The 17,813-nt window shown below is 30.0% G+C and overlaps 3 protein-coding genes and 1 long non-coding RNA gene across 12 annotated transcripts; 2 read left to right on the top strand and 2 right to left on the bottom strand.

The window, feature by feature from the left end:
• Positions 1–22: 22 nt before the first annotated feature.
• On the top strand, positions 23–11,253 carry LOC124426298 (DNA-binding protein P3A2). 6 transcript variants are annotated; one of them, XM_046967801.1, is made up of 8 exons: positions 23–146; positions 3,070–3,345; positions 5,147–5,271; positions 5,388–5,813; positions 5,887–6,189; positions 6,756–6,896; positions 7,127–7,274; positions 8,650–11,253. In XM_046967801.1, the coding sequence occupies exons 2-8, from the start codon at positions 3,168–3,170 to the stop codon at positions 8,979–8,981; spliced, it is 1,653 nt and encodes a 550-aa protein (XP_046823757.1). In that variant the 5' UTR covers positions 23–146; positions 3,070–3,167; the 3' UTR covers positions 8,982–11,253. The 6 variants fall into 6 exon arrangements, with proteins under 6 accessions (XP_046823757.1, XP_046823758.1, XP_046823760.1 ...); XM_046967802.1 differs by lacking the exon at positions 23–146 and adding an exon at positions 984–1,121 and having other exon boundaries at positions 3,070–3,321; XM_046967804.1 differs by lacking the exon at positions 23–146 and adding an exon at positions 984–1,121 and having other exon boundaries at positions 5,887–6,087.
• Positions 11,254–11,371: 118 nt separating this feature from the next.
• Positions 11,372–12,580, bottom strand: LOC124426301 (cytochrome c oxidase subunit 5A, mitochondrial). Its single transcript, XM_046967808.1, has 2 exons — positions 12,265–12,580; positions 11,372–11,782 (listed from the first exon to the last, which is right to left on the bottom strand). The coding sequence occupies exons 1-2, from the start codon at positions 12,467–12,469 to the stop codon at positions 11,532–11,534; spliced, it is 456 nt and encodes a 151-aa protein (XP_046823764.1). The 5' UTR covers positions 12,470–12,580; the 3' UTR covers positions 11,372–11,531.
• A 145-nt stretch (positions 12,581–12,725) lies between these two features.
• On the top strand, positions 12,726–16,023 carry LOC124426295 (zinc finger protein 615-like). 3 transcript variants are annotated; one of them, XM_046967795.1, is made up of 3 exons: positions 12,726–13,024; positions 13,125–13,186; positions 13,576–16,023. In XM_046967795.1, the coding sequence occupies exon 3, from the start codon at positions 13,804–13,806 to the stop codon at positions 15,946–15,948; it is 2,145 nt and encodes a 714-aa protein (XP_046823751.1). In that variant the 5' UTR covers positions 12,726–13,024; positions 13,125–13,186; positions 13,576–13,803; the 3' UTR covers positions 15,949–16,023. The 3 variants fall into 3 exon arrangements, with proteins under 3 accessions (XP_046823751.1, XP_046823749.1, XP_046823750.1); XM_046967793.1 differs by lacking the exons at positions 12,726–13,024; positions 13,125–13,186 and adding an exon at positions 13,323–13,461; XM_046967794.1 differs by lacking the exons at positions 12,726–13,024; positions 13,125–13,186 and adding an exon at positions 13,353–13,471.
• LOC124426302 lies at positions 13,298–17,721 on the bottom strand. 2 transcript variants are annotated; one of them, XR_006942707.1, is made up of 4 exons: positions 17,102–17,721; positions 16,472–16,610; positions 15,758–15,853; positions 13,298–13,425 (listed from the first exon to the last, which is right to left on the bottom strand). It is a non-coding gene; the product is annotated as an uncharacterized LOC124426302 (long non-coding RNA). The 2 variants fall into 2 exon arrangements; XR_006942706.1 differs by having other exon boundaries at positions 16,472–17,721.
• Between the last annotated feature and the right edge of the window lie 92 nt (positions 17,722–17,813).

Raw genomic sequence — 17,813 nt, 5'->3', positions numbered from 1 at the left:
CCAATGAGAAGTTAGGTACGACGGCCGCCATGACGCGTATCGCATTGCTTCGAACCAATCGCATTATTCTAGACTCTTATACATGTATATGGTGTTCGCGTTTCGAGGATCAGCAGTGGCATTTCATGGAATCTAAGGAGAAAACGGTAAGTGTCGACGAAAAAGTCGGGATCAAACGTAACGTAAGTTGTCATTGCGCGGCGCGAGGATGGCGATGCAACGCGCATTCGCGAAATAAAGGTAAATTTTGCATCGTCTGCTTGGAGTGCACCGCGCAGGCTCGCTCAAGATGGCCGCCCTCCTCGATGCTGGCGCGTTCTTTCCTTCTCCCTCATGTGTACGTTCATATTATTACGCTCGTGTGTCCTGACGAGTGGGCAAAGAAAGCGGGTGGGCAGGCAGACAGGCAGGCTGAGAGGCAGGAAACAAGACAGAAAGAAAGAAGGAAAGGAAGGATATAGGAAAGAAAGGAAGCGCGTAGTGGCGCGTGTAAAGCGACAGTGGAGGTGGCGACGACGACGGCAGCTACGGAGGCGGCAGCAGCGGAGACAGACTCGTAACCGATCGATACGTCCGTCGACGACGCTGCCGCCGCCGCTGCCACCGCCACCGCCACCGCCGCCGTTGAAACTAGCCATGGTGTCCATGGCGGTCGTCGTGCGCGTTGTTGTGGCGCGGAGCGACGAAGAAGGCGCGAGTAATAGCGAGGACGAAAGGTGGTGGTGAGGAGAGGAGGGTCTTTGAGATTTTCGCGCGCGCGGCCGAGTTAGGCTTCTCCCGGATCCGGCGCGTCCGGCGGCCCTTTCTCAGAGAGAAAAGAAACTCGTCGTCGTAGTTCGCCTTTGAAGTCTGTCACGGAACGCGCAGTGCACGAGTCGCGTAACGACCGACGAAAAGGACAACGTTGACGGAGACAGACGGAGACGACGACGACGACGACGTAGACGACGACGATGACCGTCTCGAATCGCTCGCGTGGGGCGTGGTGGTGGTGGTGGTGGTGGTGTTGAGAGAGAGAGCGTGTGCGGTTATAGCCCGCGACGGCGGTCTCCCCGCAGACGCGAAGCGCCCTGAGCCCTCTCCCTGTGTAACACCGGGTGACCACTCACGGGACACACAAGGTGCGTACGCAACTCGCGATTTTCACTGGGCCTGCTCCATGACTCTCCTCGCGATACCCTTCTCTTCGGTCATGAGCTTCACGGCCCCCCCGACGGTGCTCTCTCTTTTGCGTGTGCCCTGCGCATTTTCATTTGCCCCCCCAAAATAAACGCGCCGTCTTAGCGGTGTCGGCTTTTGGCGCATCCTCTCTGCTCTCTCTCTCTCTCTCTCTCTCTCTCTCTTTCTTTCTCTCTCTCTCTCTCTCTCTCTCTCTCTTTTCCTCTTTTTCTACTATTTTATTTTTCTCTCCACCCTCTTTCCATACTCCACACTCTTGCTGCTACTACTACTACTGCGACTATTCCTGCTTTTGTTGTGTCGTTGCTTTGACGTTACCACTGTCATCATTGCTGCTAAGCTTACTGTTACACGCGTCTTGTTATTTCGTACTCTTAATGTGAAACAATCTGGCTTCTCTCTCTCTCTCTCTCTCTCTCTCTCTCTCTCTCTCTCTCTCTCTCTCTTTTTCTCTTTCTATTACGTCTTCTCATTGACACGCTCTTCTGTCAATTTAACGCGCTGCACTTCACTCTCGATTATGACGAATCTCGGAAAAGGATGCGGAAGGAATTGTTATATATATATTTTTGTCTTATATCTATTAATAATAACGAAGACGTATAGCATATTTCTCTTTATTTCTGTAAAATATTTTACCTTTCTCATATCATATGTTCATATTAAAATGCGCGCGAGATATCCAAGCGAAATATTTCCCGCTATTCGTCAATTATTTTCAATTCTTTTTGTCCATCGTAGTTCTTTTCGTAGTTCTATGAGAAAAATAAAAGGAAGTAGAGAAAATCATCATCGAAGAAACTTCTGTTTTATCATGTAAATCATAAAATTCAACCTTTCTCTTTTTTAAATCGATGTGTGCCCACTCTCGTTATATGTTCCTCTATACTTTCAAACGAATGACGTTTACTTTATCGATTTTTCGTGTTCCAACGCAAATAGACGTACAAGTTTAGTATTTCAAACTTCATAATTCTTGTCATGTATGTTGGTGTGTGTCCCTTTCCTTCTTTATGTTTTCTTTTTAATATATTATAATTTTTCTTTTTTTCTTTTTTTTTTTTTAATTATCTTATATATTGTCAAGATAAAATATTTCAAAGATTTATAAATTGTAATATCATTGATAAAATCATAATAATAGGTCATTTACATATCTATTTTATATTATTTTATTTGTTAATAAAACAATTTTGACAAAATTCTAAAAATGTTATAACACACTTTATTAAAGAATTCTGCATACTAATATTGTTTGTTTTGTTGATGTTTAATATTTGGATTGCAACGGATTAATTTCAAATTGGTTTTATATTTTTATCACTGAGATAACTGGTACTTGCACATATTTCATGATTATTAATATTATGATTGTTATTGTATAGTCTCTGTTATCTCTCTGTACGTGTATGTTTTAATTTCTTCACATATGATATGTTATAATATTAGTATGTTAATATGTGATGAAGTATTATTGTATGTGTTGTATTGCAAATAAATAGAAATAAATTATACTATGAAGCTGTTAATTCTTTACATAGATCATAATACACATAAGTTTCCTTGTTGACAAAAAGTACACGTTTAACAAAATTATTTTAATTATATATATCTTTTTTGAGGAAAAAGGATAATAAGCATTATTTTTATTAACAAGTATTATTTTTATTAACAAGCATTATTTATTAAAGATAAATTTACTCTAGGATTTTATTTTATATTATTCATTATAAAAAGGATATTATTATTTTATAACTATAAATCAAAATTATCTTTTATTTGTTGAGATATATAAATCATGGTAATTCCAACTGTTAATATATATCCATTTATTTTCTTTTCTACGCATTTTATCTTAGATATTAACTCAACATTTCTTTACTCTACTAGGATAAGGTGATGTAAAAGAATATCTCAGGATCTACAATTACATTTGTTGGGCCATTGCAATATATAAAAAAGTCAAAACGGGTGACGAAGACAAAAAGATGGTGTCTCTGCCTAATGCAGAGTCCGGCACAATGGACAGAATTTCTGATGATGATGATGATGAACCCAGTAGTGGGTCTGAAACATATGAGGATGGAGATCTTTTGACAGCAGCCATGGACGATGATGTGACAGCCCAGCTAGCTGCAGCAGGTTGGCAAATCAAACACGCTAATGGTGATTTCCATTTTTTTGCTTTATCACCTCTTGAGTTATTTACGGCTTAATCACTTCCATTTGCAAGTTAAACGCAACAAACAACGTTCATCATTGACTGTGGAACCTTGTGTACATTTAATCTCGGATACTTTTCAACACCAATAGCGATGAACGCGTAAGATACAAGAGATCATTCTCTTTAAAGAGTCTCCACAAGTTTCTAAGAATAAGATGTGATATTACAAAAGTACTGTTTAGGCTATTATTTTTATATATCATTACAATATTTTTTATATATTGTATCTTGAATTATTCAAAAAGCTCGTAGTGATTTTCAATAGCTACTAATATTGATATTTCCATTTATGAAGTATATAACAAAATATATGTATATGTAAAATATATTTATATTTGAAAAATATATTCTACACATGCATTACAAACATAAAATAGATATTACGTTTTAGTTTTTTAAAAGTTAAAATTTATTTCCAAAATGAAATCTATATATATTTTATATGATCCAGAATATATTATTGAAGAAAGTTAAAAGCATATATAAAAACATTAATTTTTAATTTCAATTAAAAGTCACTACGGATTTTCCGAATAATGCAATATATCAATTTTCTGCTATATTAAAGATAAATTTATTCTTTTTCTATAACAATCTGTTTCACTAAATTATTTTTTAAATTTAACATAAATAATTAACAGCATATAAAGATCTGTGTAACATTTTTCATACTTTCAATTTAATTATGTTTTTCTATGACATTCACTTTATTAACATAAATAGAAGTCATAAATATAAAATTTACTATCTTATAAGACTCTTTATGGAGTGTTAGTGATCATTAAAAAAAAGAAAAAGAAAAAAAAAGAAAAAGAAAAAAGAAAAATTGAAACGGTATATGTGCAAGTGGAGCCTGCCTGCCAATGATACAAGTTTTGGTAATTACTAAGTTTACTGAATGAAATTTCATATATTACAAAAATAATGAAAATTCGTAATTCTGTATGTTAATTCATAACAATATTCCTTTTGATAAAAGAAACCTACATTCAGTCATTGACAGAGCAGTATGATATAGTCTACCATCATATTTTATTACTTCGGTTAATTTTATGTTTTTATTTCTCTTGCGTGCATCTTTTTAATTTATGCCTTATATTCTCAGAATGTGCTTTATTTTTAACATATGCAAGACATATTTTTTTAAATTTATTTATAAACAGTATGTATTGATGTTTTTATATTTTGATATTTTTATGTTAAACTTAGAATATGATCATTACTGTTTATATTGTTGCTAAAGTTTATTACTATATTTTACGTATAATACAATATATATGTAAAAAACAATTTTTTGTGCACAAATTTTAATAGAAAAAGATCAACAAAACTTGTTAGTACATGTGCAATCTTATTTGTTTCTTAAACAAAATCTAAGAGTATTATTTTTAGGCACAACTGCTAGGTAATAGTAATTTTATTATCCAATTTCTTTTTTTTTTTTTTTTTTTTTTTTCCATTCAATTATATTAAAGATAAAAGTATAGATTATGTGTAAATACATAATACATCTCTTAGATTTTGAGCACGTCTTATATTACTATTGCTTATGCATCTCTTTAGTTTGAATGCACTACATGTATATGTGTTGATATGTCAATATAATATATTAAACATACTCAGAATTAAATGTTAAACATAATAACTTTAAAATATTTTCCAAATTAACATTTTATATTGACATATAAAATGTATGAAATTATAGAATATAAAAATTTGTATCAAGATTATATATTTCTATAGGTCCTGTTGGTGTAGCTGCAGCAGCTGCTATTGTTTCTGCAAAGAAGAGAAAACGACCTCATAGTTTTGAAACTAACCCCAGTATAAGAAAAAGACAACAAAACAGGCTTCTACGAAAACTTAGAGTAAGAAATTATAAATATACAAAAACTTCTTGTTTCTTAACAGAAAGAGTGATTTTTTAATATATCCTTCTTACTCTTTTGACATTTTTTACATTGATTTTTTAATATTCTTACAGCAAACAATAGATGAATTTGCCACACGAGTAGGACAACAAGCTGTAGTATTAGTAGCTACTCCAGGCAAGCCAAATAGTAGCTACAAAGTTTTTGGGGCTAAACCATTAGAAGATGTAGTAAAAAATTTAAGAAATGTTATAATGGATGAACTTGAAAGTGCATTAGCACAGCAAGCCCCACCTCCCGTTCAGGATGACCCATCCTTATACGAATTACCACCACTTATAATAGATGGAATACCTACACCTGTAGAAAAAATGACTCAAGCTCAACTCAGGGCATTTATACCATTAATGTTAAAGTATTCTACAGGTAGAGGTAAACCTGGTTGGGGAAGGGATAGTACACGACCTCCTTGGTGGCCAAAAGAGTTACCTTGGGCAAATGTTCGTATGGATGCACGTTCCGAGGATGAAAAACAAAAGGTTCGTATTTAGTAATCAATTTAATAATTTATCAATTAAAACGATCATAACAACTTATTCTATATTATTGTAGATTTCTTGGACACATGCTTTAAGACAAATAGTAATAAATTGCTATAAATTTCATGGAAGAGAAGATCTTCTACCAGCATTCAGTGAAGAAGACGATAAATCTACTGTATTATTACAACAGTCAACTCCTCATTCCTCGTCTCATCCTTCACATTCGTCTAGCCAGGGTCAAAGTGGACAGTCACAACAACAACAACAGACGGTGGGAGTTGTTCGTCTCAGCAGCACGGATTCATCTAAGGGAAACTCTTCGCCAGCACAAATCATTGCAACATCTCCCACAGCTCTTGCCACTGCCACTCAGGTGGGAGTGGATAGAGTGTATTAAAGAAAAAGGAATAATTTGAAACAACACGATAAAAATGCATTTCATTAGATTTCAAGCAGTAATGCATAACTAATATTAATAAATAATATACATACATACATATATTGATATATTATACAATATGTAAATAATGCAACAAAATATCTTCTAAGAAAATTTCAAACTGAACTCTTAAGTTCTTATATTTTGATTAATCATATTGTCATGTTGTTTCTTTAAATTTCTGATTCTATTTAGGAGAACAAAGAAATGAAGATCGAAGACGTATTTCTTTACGCGGATATGCCATATTTCAGTTCCATGTGTTTGGTTTCCCTTATTTGAGTTGAATCTGGCTTTATTTCTAATATTATAGAATTATATATATAGTATTTAATATTTTTGACAATAATATGTTCATTTGTTTTAATCTCATTAGCTTAATCAAAATCATGTTCGTTAAAATTCAATAAAATTTCGTATTTTAATTAACTATAAACTAAGTCAGAATAAACGAGAAATTAAAAATGATTGATGTTATAATAAAAATTTGTATATTACAGATGACGGCACAGTATCCAACTGCAGTGTTACAGACAATAACGAATCCTGATGGTACAGTGTCCATAATTCAAGTAGATCCGAGTAATCCTATCATTACATTACCGGATGGTACAACAGCTCAAGTTCAAGGTGTAGCTACTGTGAGTTAAATAAATTTATTATCATATTATTTAATATCCTAGAGAATTTTATTTTTGTTATTTTTATTAGTAAATAAAATAAAGTTCCAAGATATATTTTTTGATAAAATATATTAAAAACAGCAATACATATATTTCATAAGAATTTAGTTTGTTATCATTAGATAAGATACTTTGCGTGTGCGTGTGTGTATATATATATATATGTATGTATATATATATGTATACAGATCCACACAAGCCAAGGAGAAGTTCAAGCACTCGCAGAAGTAGCAGGTGGTGCGGAGGGTACTAGTGTTGCTGTTGATCTAAACAGTGTAACTGAGGCAACATTAGGTCAAGATGGACAAATCATCCTTACAGGCGAAGATGGTCACGGTAAAACTGTTTTCTATAGGCTCTGCACGGTCGCCGGCCAGGAACTACTTGAGCAGTGATTTGTTTTTACTAGCCCAGAAACCTTTATTGTTTTGCATGCTGTCTGTTGAGCTCCATTCAAAAACAATGTTTACAAATCTTTATTATTGTGTATAATGAAGTAGAATTTTTTTGATTAATTATTGTTTTTATTATTGTACATATGTCTTTATTTGGAGCTATGCACAGCGTTATTTTAATTTCGTCTTTAAGAATCCATGATATTTTAAAAATATTATCAGAAGAGCATTTGTGTTACATAAAGAAAAAGCAATAATAAGAAATTTACATTCATTAGTCTTGTATAATAAGTAATGAAAAAATGAAACTTTATTTAAAAAGTGTATCATACGTGTGTTTATATAAGTAAGCTTTCTCCAATTCTCGTTTCAGAGGAACTATGAACTATTCAATATTTGTATTGAAAGATATTATAAAGTTAGCATTTATTTATATGTATATCATGTATATAGAATCTTTAGAATGAAAAATAAATATACACGATAAATCTATTAGAAATATTCAAATTATTACTGATAACTGACTGAAAAAATAAACATTTAAAGAAATTGAGTCTACGTGTATAGATGTCAGAATATTAATAAAAATAAATTATTACATGGATTCTTAAAATTAGTGCAGTAAAAATAAATAAAGAAAAATTATGATCATAATCATGACAAAACCCACCCTTTGTTTTATGATCATTGCACATCATTATTACAGAAGATTATTTTCATTAATTTAAAGAAAGGAGATACAATAAAATTGATGTACATAGAGCATTTTTTGTTGATGTTTTATTATTTTATATTTGTTGTATTTAACAGTTTGTGTTTAAGCTACTTGAAACAAAAGTATTATAATTCATAATTCTTTATTGTTAGTGGTATTATACTCAAAATTATAATATTATCATTAAGATCACTAAATTCTGTTACAAAAAGCTTAAACATTTACTGCCATTATTACTGCCTTATCTTTTTCGTATAGATATGCATTATGTGTATTATGTCCTGATACTATAGACGTTAAAAGGGTGTGCCAAAAAACATAGTAAGTATACATACTTTTCTTTCGCACACCCTATTAATTTTGTTCACTGTTATTTATATAATATATTCACTGTTATAACTGTATTGTAAACTGGTATGTCTTGTTAAGAAAGGAGTGAGTGTTTACCATTATTGTGATTACTATATATAAAAACATGATTAAATTTGTGTATATCTATACATACATGCACATACATAAAGGAAAAGACAATAATCCAGTTTATTCTACAGAAAATGCCTGAGTACAGGCAGAACATAGGACGGTTTTGTCTATGTTACAGGATATCCAGTATCTGTGTCAGGAGTAATCACTGTACCAGTGTCTGCAAGTATGTATCAAACTATGGTGGCCAATATTCAAAGTGATGGTACTATGCAAGTCGTAACACCGATGGTTCAAGTACCTAAAGTTGAACCTGGAAATGGGGAAACCAGTATTGAAGCTGTCACAATTCAAGGTCATCCTATGACAATGATAAATGCAGCAGGAGAACATCAAGTTCTTCAAGTGATATCGTTAAAAGACGCTAATGTTCTTACCAAAGCTATGCAAGCAGACGTAGTGAAAGATGAAGATAGTCAACCACAACAAACCGTGTCTAGTCCAGAATAAGCAACATTGTGCATAATTAATAGACAAGCTCTATTAAATCCATTAAAATAAATTGGCGTGTAATGAGAGTGTAAGAAAAAGAAGTGAAAGAATTGTAAGGATTTGTATTTGAAATATTAAGGCAGACAATTGTGTCATGAATTCTTGTGCAGTGCAGATTCGCTAACTGCTCTTCTAAATAATGAGTGTGTTTGAGTGTGTAAATGACAGGTGCGTTAATCAATGAATTAAGAGTTTGTATTCAAAATTTATTATAGACCTATACAATATTTACCTGTAATTCTATTTCTCCAAAGTAGTACGACTTTTTGAAAGTACTACTATTTAAAGAATAACTGTATCTTCAAAAATTTTATTAATTGCTCCTTAGGAGAGATCTTTGTTATATGGAAAATGCAATACACATTTTCCAATAATAAGTACGATAACAATATATTTTCATCTAGTCCTAGAATTGGTTAGAACTGGCTAAACTCTTATGGATATTCCAAAGAGTTATATGTTTTATGTTAAATTAATTTAATAAGTAGACAACTATTTATGAAAAGCACATATATGAGTTTTTAACATTAAGATAATATTTTGATGTTAAACTCATCATCAGTGTTATAATCTATTTAAAAAAAAATGGAGCTTTTAATATATTGATAAAATTACATTTTTTTATTTATTTTTGGGCATATTGGAAAATAATATTTCATAAATGATAATTTCAAAATCGTGTGAAAACATAGTATATTGCAAATTAAAAAAAAATTAACAATCTGATTTAGTGTAAAAATATATATTCTGAATCAGATTCAAAATATTTGGCTATGGCCAAAAGACATGTAACATATTTTTATGACGAAAGAATGAACCAAATTTGTGCTTGGTTGTAGAGATATATATGTATAGATATACACACATACATACACACAGGATCACATTATAGCAGTAAAAAAAATTAAGCATTTCTGACGGGTACAAATAGGATAAGATATTTTTTTTCTCAAGAAGTTAAATATTTGCATTTAACATCCAATATACTTGATTTAGGTGTGATTGTATACTTTAATATTTAATACTGAGTTTAACTTTTGGTCTTTTTTAATTTTTTAAGGTTTTATTATTTTTACATAATAAAAAAACATAACATGAAATTGTTACGAAAGTATAATGTTATATTTATGTTTTTAGATTAAGAACTGATATATAACAAATGCAAACTTTATCTGGCGATTGTGCTAATATTTTTTTCAGTATATTTAAGAAATCAGTACTAGATACACGATTTTAAACGGAGTACCTTACATAAAAATTAGAAAATACATTGCTCTTACTGCATTTTGAAGTAATCAAAACATGTCACTTCTATTTTATATTACAGAAACCATTCTTCGATAGCAGTGAAGAGCCAATTCACTTTTATATCTGATACTAGAAAAACTGTATTTACTTTGTGCAATTTTGTTTCAATGTTGCGGTATAAGAAAAAAAAAAAAGAAAATCTGATAAACTGAAATACTTTTATTTGTGCAATCACCCTAACGAATAAAAAACAATTTATACATAATTTATTTACACTTATTAATATACTTTAATCATATCAATAAATACGAAAATGCCAAGGTTTTTGTTCTAGATACTAAATTTTTATCTCTCATTTAGTAATGTTAAGTTAGATTTTCTTTCTACACTTATTCAATATTTATTATTGATAATACATTTTTACCATACACGAAGTTCCTGTAGATTTGTAGTAGTTTTTCATCCTTGTAACATACATGTTGGAAAATAAGTCGTAACATTGAAACAACAAGCTGCCTTTGGAACTAGGCATAACAATACCAAAAGTTTTTATAATATTATAGACAAAAGTATTTAAATTTAATAACAACTATTACTAGTGCAGATTATATTGATTAGATATTAATTGTTGCATTGTTTTGTAAAATCATGGCCATTGAAAACGTGATGTAATATATAAACATGTATAGGTAAGATCATGTTGTATTCTACATTTTTGTTCATGAAAGAACATACCCAACATAAATTAAGTTCTATATCATCTAAGAAGAACGTATATTACACATTAGATGATTATAGACATATATGTATATGACTTTACTGCTGTGTATCCTATAATGTAATTTGTAAATATGTCGTGATTGTGTCATTTTTCTTTGTTTAAGTTCAGTGTAAAAAAAGTAAATTGAGTCCATTACCATTTTAAACATGACATAAAGAACCAATGGAAAAACAGTTCAAATATAGCACACATATCATTTCATTATGTTTCCCACATTACTTAAATTTGCACTGACCCTTGTTTACAATTCTTACATATTATTTTATTAATAGAACTATAAAGCACAGATTGATTGATTAATAATTAGGAAAATACTGCATAATGATCAAAAATTTTTTATTGAATTAAGAAACACTTTTATAAATAGATCTATTGAAAGTACATTTTATTCAATACAGTTCAACTTTTTGTGAACAACAAGCTTGATAAAGATGCACTTTCATGTATAAATACTAAAATGGAAATTAATACATTTTTATTTACATTTCATATGGGGCTACAAGGGCTAATTCTGGTTTGTCATATCCTAATTCTTCTGGAGTATTGATACCCAATTCATCTAAGGTAGGCCTTATCTCTTGAAGAATATATGGATAAATAGTGTTGACATACGGACCGCATTTGTCTTTAATAGATTCCAAGAATCTAATAGCCAGTGCATAATCATTTACTCGTCTACAAGCTCTTAATGCTGCACAGATAATTCTGGGTTCAGGAACCATGTCCATACCTAGTAAAGTAAATATACAAACAAGAAATCTTAATAGTAAGCAGCAAATAATAACCAATAAATCATTTATTTTTTAAAAATAACAAAACTGTTAGATACATCTTAACACAGTTAAATTCTCAATATTCTTAACGACTGTCATTCTTATGAAATAAAAATTATGTTTTAATTATGTTACAGTAGAAGAATTGTAAATATAACGCATGCTTGTTATATCAATGAGTATTAATGTTATTCTATGACTTGTAATCAAGAAATTACAGGCATAATAAGATATATATATATATATATATATATATATATATATATATATATATATATATAACAAAATATAAAATGTATTACATATTAATAAACTATAGAGCTTAACTATATAATACAAATTATATGTTAAATGCGAAATACTTAGATTTTCTGAAAATTTTAATTAATAATATTTGTAATAATAATGTGAAGATAAAATGTAAATGTTAAATCTTTACCAGCTAAATCGTTCATTGCCTTTCGAGCCTCCCAGCCATCGATATCCGGACGATTGAAAAAACTTTCATATCGTGCATCGAATTCTTCATCAGATTCAGTAGAACCGTGCGAATTTCTATAAGACTGAGTACCAACAATCGTAGTACGAGGTATCGTAATATTTCTTAGAGAGGATCCAATGCGTCCTACCACGAGACGTAACATTTTTCTACGAAATTATTTAAACTTAACTAGATAGTTTTTGACAAAAACCATCCACCCTTGGTCAGGACTGTCTGTTGCGTAAAAGATATCGGTCACAAGCAGATTTGTCTACGCTTGCGTAGTAATGAAGTGACCTTTAACATACTTTAATTCATAAATTTTTTCCACGCGATTTTAATTCCATTCTTCAGTTGTTTTACTTAAAAAAATAACATTTATATCCAATACTTATAATATTACATATTTCGATATTAATTATTTTTCATTCATAGAAAACTTTTAAAAAGAATTATCACGTATCGTCTGCATAGCCTTACTTTTCATTGGTTCATTTTCAAAAAGAATGGACCAATCGTTATAACGATATATAAGAATGAGACTCTTAGTAATACATAAGTATTCTTGCATATATATATATAATATATATATATATAATATACATGTATATATATATTATATTTGACGTCCCTATATGCGTGTCAAAAAATTTGGAATTTGATTAAAGATTAAACCCAAAGTTTCTATAATTAATCATTTTTAATTTCTAATTGATACGTAAGATGTTTTAATATGATAAGTTACAATTTTACATGAAATATATAATAAATGTCTAAACTGAAAGAATTAAATCGTATAATTCTTTATTTTTATATAGGATAAATCCAATCTTCAACCAATCTTCAAGAATATAATAAGCATATATAAAAATATTTTTATGTAAGTATAGCAGATTTGAATAAATTTATTTTACAGATGTATACGTGGTAGAATATCTGTGATTTGGCTTTAAAAATATATACCACGATCATAGATTTATTGGTCTTATAGCATTATTGATACAGATTTCTTAAAGAGTATGTGGCGGCTGATCAGCCATAATTATGTTATTGTGTCGTTTATGTGGTATAAACCTTCAAAACGGAAGGCTTAAAAATATATTTGAAGATTCGACAGATCTAAAACAAAAAATAATAGACACATTACCAATTAATGTATGTAAATGTATGCTTTTATTTATATTTTTCTATGAAATATTCTTTAATTCTAATTAAATGTAAATGTGCTTGTATAGATATTGAAAAATCATTATTTTTTTTTTTTTATAGATATCTCCATTGGATGATGGCTCTAAATTTGTATGTATATCCTGTCATGACAAAGTTATTCTTTATCATAAGTTCATTCAAGAAGTTTTAAAATATGAAAGAGAATTAAATAACGGAAAAAGTAATTGTTTTCATGAGTTTACAAGAAATGAAAAAGAACAAACAGATATATTTGCTAAGATTTGTAATGATACAGTATGCACATGTCCAAATTGTAATGTCGATTTAATGATATTATTAGTTAGTAATCCACAAAACTGTGATTATAGTTTTCAAATTTCACTAGCAATTGTTGGTCATACTGAAAAAACTTACCCAACAAAAGAGCAAAATCTTCAAAACTTCGAAAAACCAATAGCGCTTAATATAAAACAAGACAATGTAAATCCACAAAATTGTATCAAATTAAAAGCAAATATGAATGGAGAAAGTATTGAAATAAAAGACATTAATCGTAAAAATACATTGACATATAATATGATTGGTAAGGAAAATTCCTTAAATAGGACACAGAAAGATGTCAAAAGAAAATTTAAGAGAAATATAAAATATAAAGAAACTTCAGATTCTGTTAAGATTCCTAAATTAGAAGTAATTTATGAGCCATATTCTGAACTTGTAAATTGTAAGGATACAAATACATCAGTAAAATTAGAATCTACTTATGATAATATTGTATGGTTCAATTGTGAAAAAAACTATAAGAAGCACGACAGAATCATTAATAATGAGGATATTAAAACAGACGACAAAGATAATATAAAATCTTGTCCAAGAATTGTATGTAATTTATGTGGTGCTCGATATCTTTCACAATCAAAATATGAATTTCATATGGAAAGACACAAATTTGATTGTATGGATAAATATGTATGTACTGTTTGTAAAAAAAAAGCAAGTAATGAAAATTTATTGTGGGATCATTATTATTATACACATAAAAATTCACAACGTTTTATTTGCTTGGAATGTGATAAATTATTTTCAAAATATACAAGATTAAAGGGACATCAAAAGAAGCATAAACATTCTGGTATTCAGGAGATAAATGTCGATATTGGTAATAATGACTTAGACATTGATAATACACAGAAAGAACTTGCAGTAAAAATACAAGGAAAAACATTCACCAATTGTAATTTATGTGGAAAATTAATTTTTGATTTAGATCCAGATGCTATTAATGATTTGGTTACTTGTTCTTCTTGTGAAGATTCTACTCTTTCTTTAGTTGTAGATGGAAATGAAGCAAAAGTAATATCACCCCGTCAATATCATTGTTCCAAATGTCCTAAACATTTTGTACGTAAAGAAAGATTAGAATTTCATGAAATGCGACACAATGAAAATATGAAAGAATTTATTTGTAGTACTTGTGGTAAAGAGTTTAGTGCAGAAAATTCTTTATATGAGCATTATCTCTTTGTTCATAAGGGTGCAAGACCTTATGTTTGTGAATTATGTGGTAAGTCGTTTCAATTGAAAGCACGTCTACGAGAGCATCATCGTACTCATACTGGTGAAAGACCTTTTCAATGTGATGTGTGTGAACAAAAATGTACAACTAAAAATGCTTTAAGACTTCATAGAAAAATACATTTTTCTCATAACCGTTATATTTGTAATATTTGTAATAAGTCATTTAGAAAGAAACAAAATATGAATGAACATTTAGAAAAACATTGGAAACATGATAAAAATATATTATTACCACAAGTATTTACATGCCCTATATGTATGGAGGATTTTCCAACATATAGAATGTTAAAATATCATATGATAGAAACCCACGAAATTAGTAATCAAGATCCAATTTTAATTGAACAAAAACCATGGTATGAATGTGAAGAGTGTCACGAAAAATTTAAACATCAAATGTCCTTAAAGGCACACAAAGAACGAATACATGAGGGTAAAGTAGATCCTATATATCAATGTGATATTTGTAATGCCTCTTATAGAGTAAAACAACTTTTAATAAATCATATAAGAAGTAAACACAATGGCGAAAAACGATATAAATGTGCACAGTGTGAGAAAGGTTTTAATGATACTAAATCTCTGTATAATCATGTTCTTCTACATACTGGTAAAAAACCATTTGTTTGCGAATATTGCAATATGAGTTTTAGACGTAAAGATTCGAGGGATCATCATCAAAGAAAGCATACAGGTGAATTACCTTATCAATGTCAGGATTGTGGAGAACATTTTGCTTCATACAATTATCGATCAAAGCATCGTAAACAGCATCATGATAAAGGTGATTTAGAATGTCCTGAATGTGGAGAAAAATGTAATGATCAACAAGAAATTAGAATTCATTTGAATAATCATCTAGGAGAAAAATTAAAGCAGTTGCAAAATGTCTAATATCATAGTAATGTTAAATAAATGATGTGTTTGATATAAAATGTAGTTGTATAAATATATATAATTTTACATTAATTAATTGTGATTTATATTTAAAATTTATTAAATAATTTTTATTATTCTTATATAAATAATATAATACTGGGGAAGTATTACTTTTGCGTTCAATACTAAAAAATAAAATTGAAATTATTAAATTTATTCCATAAAATTTCTTTCATTCATTCAATACGTGTTTGTAGAAACATTGAAATTTTTTTTCTATACTTCATACGAAATATTCTGTGTTAAACATAACTCACATTTTATAAAAATATAATAAATCCTCAATTCAATGATAATTATCATATTATGAATCATATAATGAAAGCATATCTAATATATATATATATATATATATATATACATATATATATATATATATATACGTATATGCATATATATTTCGAGGATTTAAATAGAGTATATAAATATTAATTTCTTAAACCGCGTAACATGCACGTGGTTTGAAATAAGCTGTTACCGGTTATACTGACAGATGACGGTTGGCGTGCACGTGTAGATCCGGCGAATGTCAAAATTTAAATGGTTCCGCCTTTGCAGGCAACGTCGCGCCCCATGCAAAAATCAGGTGGTTGCGTCTCTCAGCTGTATACAACCACCTTAAAATTTCCTATTAATACTATCGATAGTATGATTAACCGATTATTGAAAATAAATGTTAATTTTCGAAAAAATTAAAATAAATATCTTTTGGTATTTTAATCAAATCGAAAGAAATCTATTTGGATTCGTAAATTTCGAAAAATTGATAAAAATAAAGTGTCCAGGAACTACTTTCACGCGGAGTGATATCGAAACATATGCGTGTAGTTCATTACGTTTATCTTTATTTTTTGGAACAATCATTTTTCTTTTTACCATTCGAATGTTCTTAACGAAAACTTAAAGAATTTTGGAATCCGTTATATTCAAGATTTCTTACAAATGTACTTTCAGGAAAAAAGTTATTGCATCGAAAAGATTTTGCGGAGGGATCGTTGCTGTGGATGCAAACATGACACCGTAAAGCACGAACGCTCATTGGCTGAAGGAAGCAGCGATTTACACGAACACGCGAATACTAATGTATATCGAACGTATGGATACTAACACAGCTTGCAATTTTCGTCCATAATACAGGATTGTAATAACTAATATCGGAGCCCCATTCTATTAATGATTACACGAATAAATTTCTTATTCTAAATGCGCAAACGCTCTAAAAAAGAATTCAGATTTTATATTTTAACTGTTAGCACGTTTTTCGTCGACGAATTCGCCGGCATAATATCGCATGAAACGAGTATCGTACGAACAATGACGGTCTATCGTATCAACAAATTTCTACACACTCAAATTTCAAAAGAAATGTTTTCAAAGAAAATAATTGAACCTCGTTTATTTCTACTATGTACGATATAATAAGTATCAAAATGTCAATATATTGTAAAAATAGCAAGTAAATTATTCTCTCATACAAGTAATATACACGAATACGTAGATAAAAAGTAATTCGTAAGGTTAGGAAGAAGAATTTTTGAAAGTCAAATCACTTTAGATAGACAACCCAATGGAAATGCCAAATATGGTTGTCTCGAGAAAAAGTAATATAAGAAGATCGAGAAAAAAAATGAAAGATTATGAAAAGATGAATTTTCGTAGATCTTTTGAATACAGGTAAAAAAAAAATGTAAAATTCGTTATGTGTGTAGTAAAAGACTAGAGTAAAGAGGAATATCATTGATACGGTCCTGGTTACCGTGGGATCGGCACTGGACGAGGGACGAAGGGAGAAACGAGTTCGCACGCACACACCAGTGCGC

The sequence above is a fragment of the Vespa crabro genome, chromosome 8 (genome assembly GCF_910589235.1).
Source record: "Vespa crabro chromosome 8, iyVesCrab1.2, whole genome shotgun sequence".
In the NCBI taxonomy this organism is placed as follows: Eukaryota; Metazoa; Arthropoda; class Insecta; order Hymenoptera; family Vespidae; genus Vespa; species Vespa crabro.
This window is presented reverse-complemented; position numbering and strand designations above follow the sequence as displayed.

Excerpts from the sequence above, each read along its gene's own strand:
- LOC124426298 (XM_046967801.1), top strand. The coding sequence starts at position 3,168 with ATGGTGTCTCTGCCTAATGCAGAGTCCGGCACAATGGACAGAATTTCT. Across the intron at positions 3,346-5,146 it reads GCAAATCAAACACGCTAATG|GTCCTGTTGGTGTAGCTGCA; the intron begins GTGATTTCCATT and ends ATATTTCTATAG. Across the intron at positions 7,275-8,649 it reads TACAGGCGAAGATGGTCACG|GATATCCAGTATCTGTGTCA; the intron begins GTAAAACTGTTT and ends TCTATGTTACAG.
- LOC124426301 (XM_046967808.1), bottom strand. The coding sequence starts at position 12,469 with ATGTTACGTCTCGTGGTAGGACGCATTGGATCCTCTCTAAGAAATATT. Across the intron at positions 11,783-12,264 it reads GGCAATGAACGATTTAGCTG|GTATGGACATGGTTCCTGAA; the intron begins GTAAAGATTTAA and ends TTACTTTACTAG.
- LOC124426295 (XM_046967793.1), top strand. The coding sequence starts at position 13,351 with ATGTTATTGTGTCGTTTATGTGGTATAAACCTTCAAAACGGAAGGCTT. Across the intron at positions 13,462-13,575 it reads TAGACACATTACCAATTAAT|ATATCTCCATTGGATGATGG; the intron begins GTATGTAAATGT and ends TTTTTTTTATAG.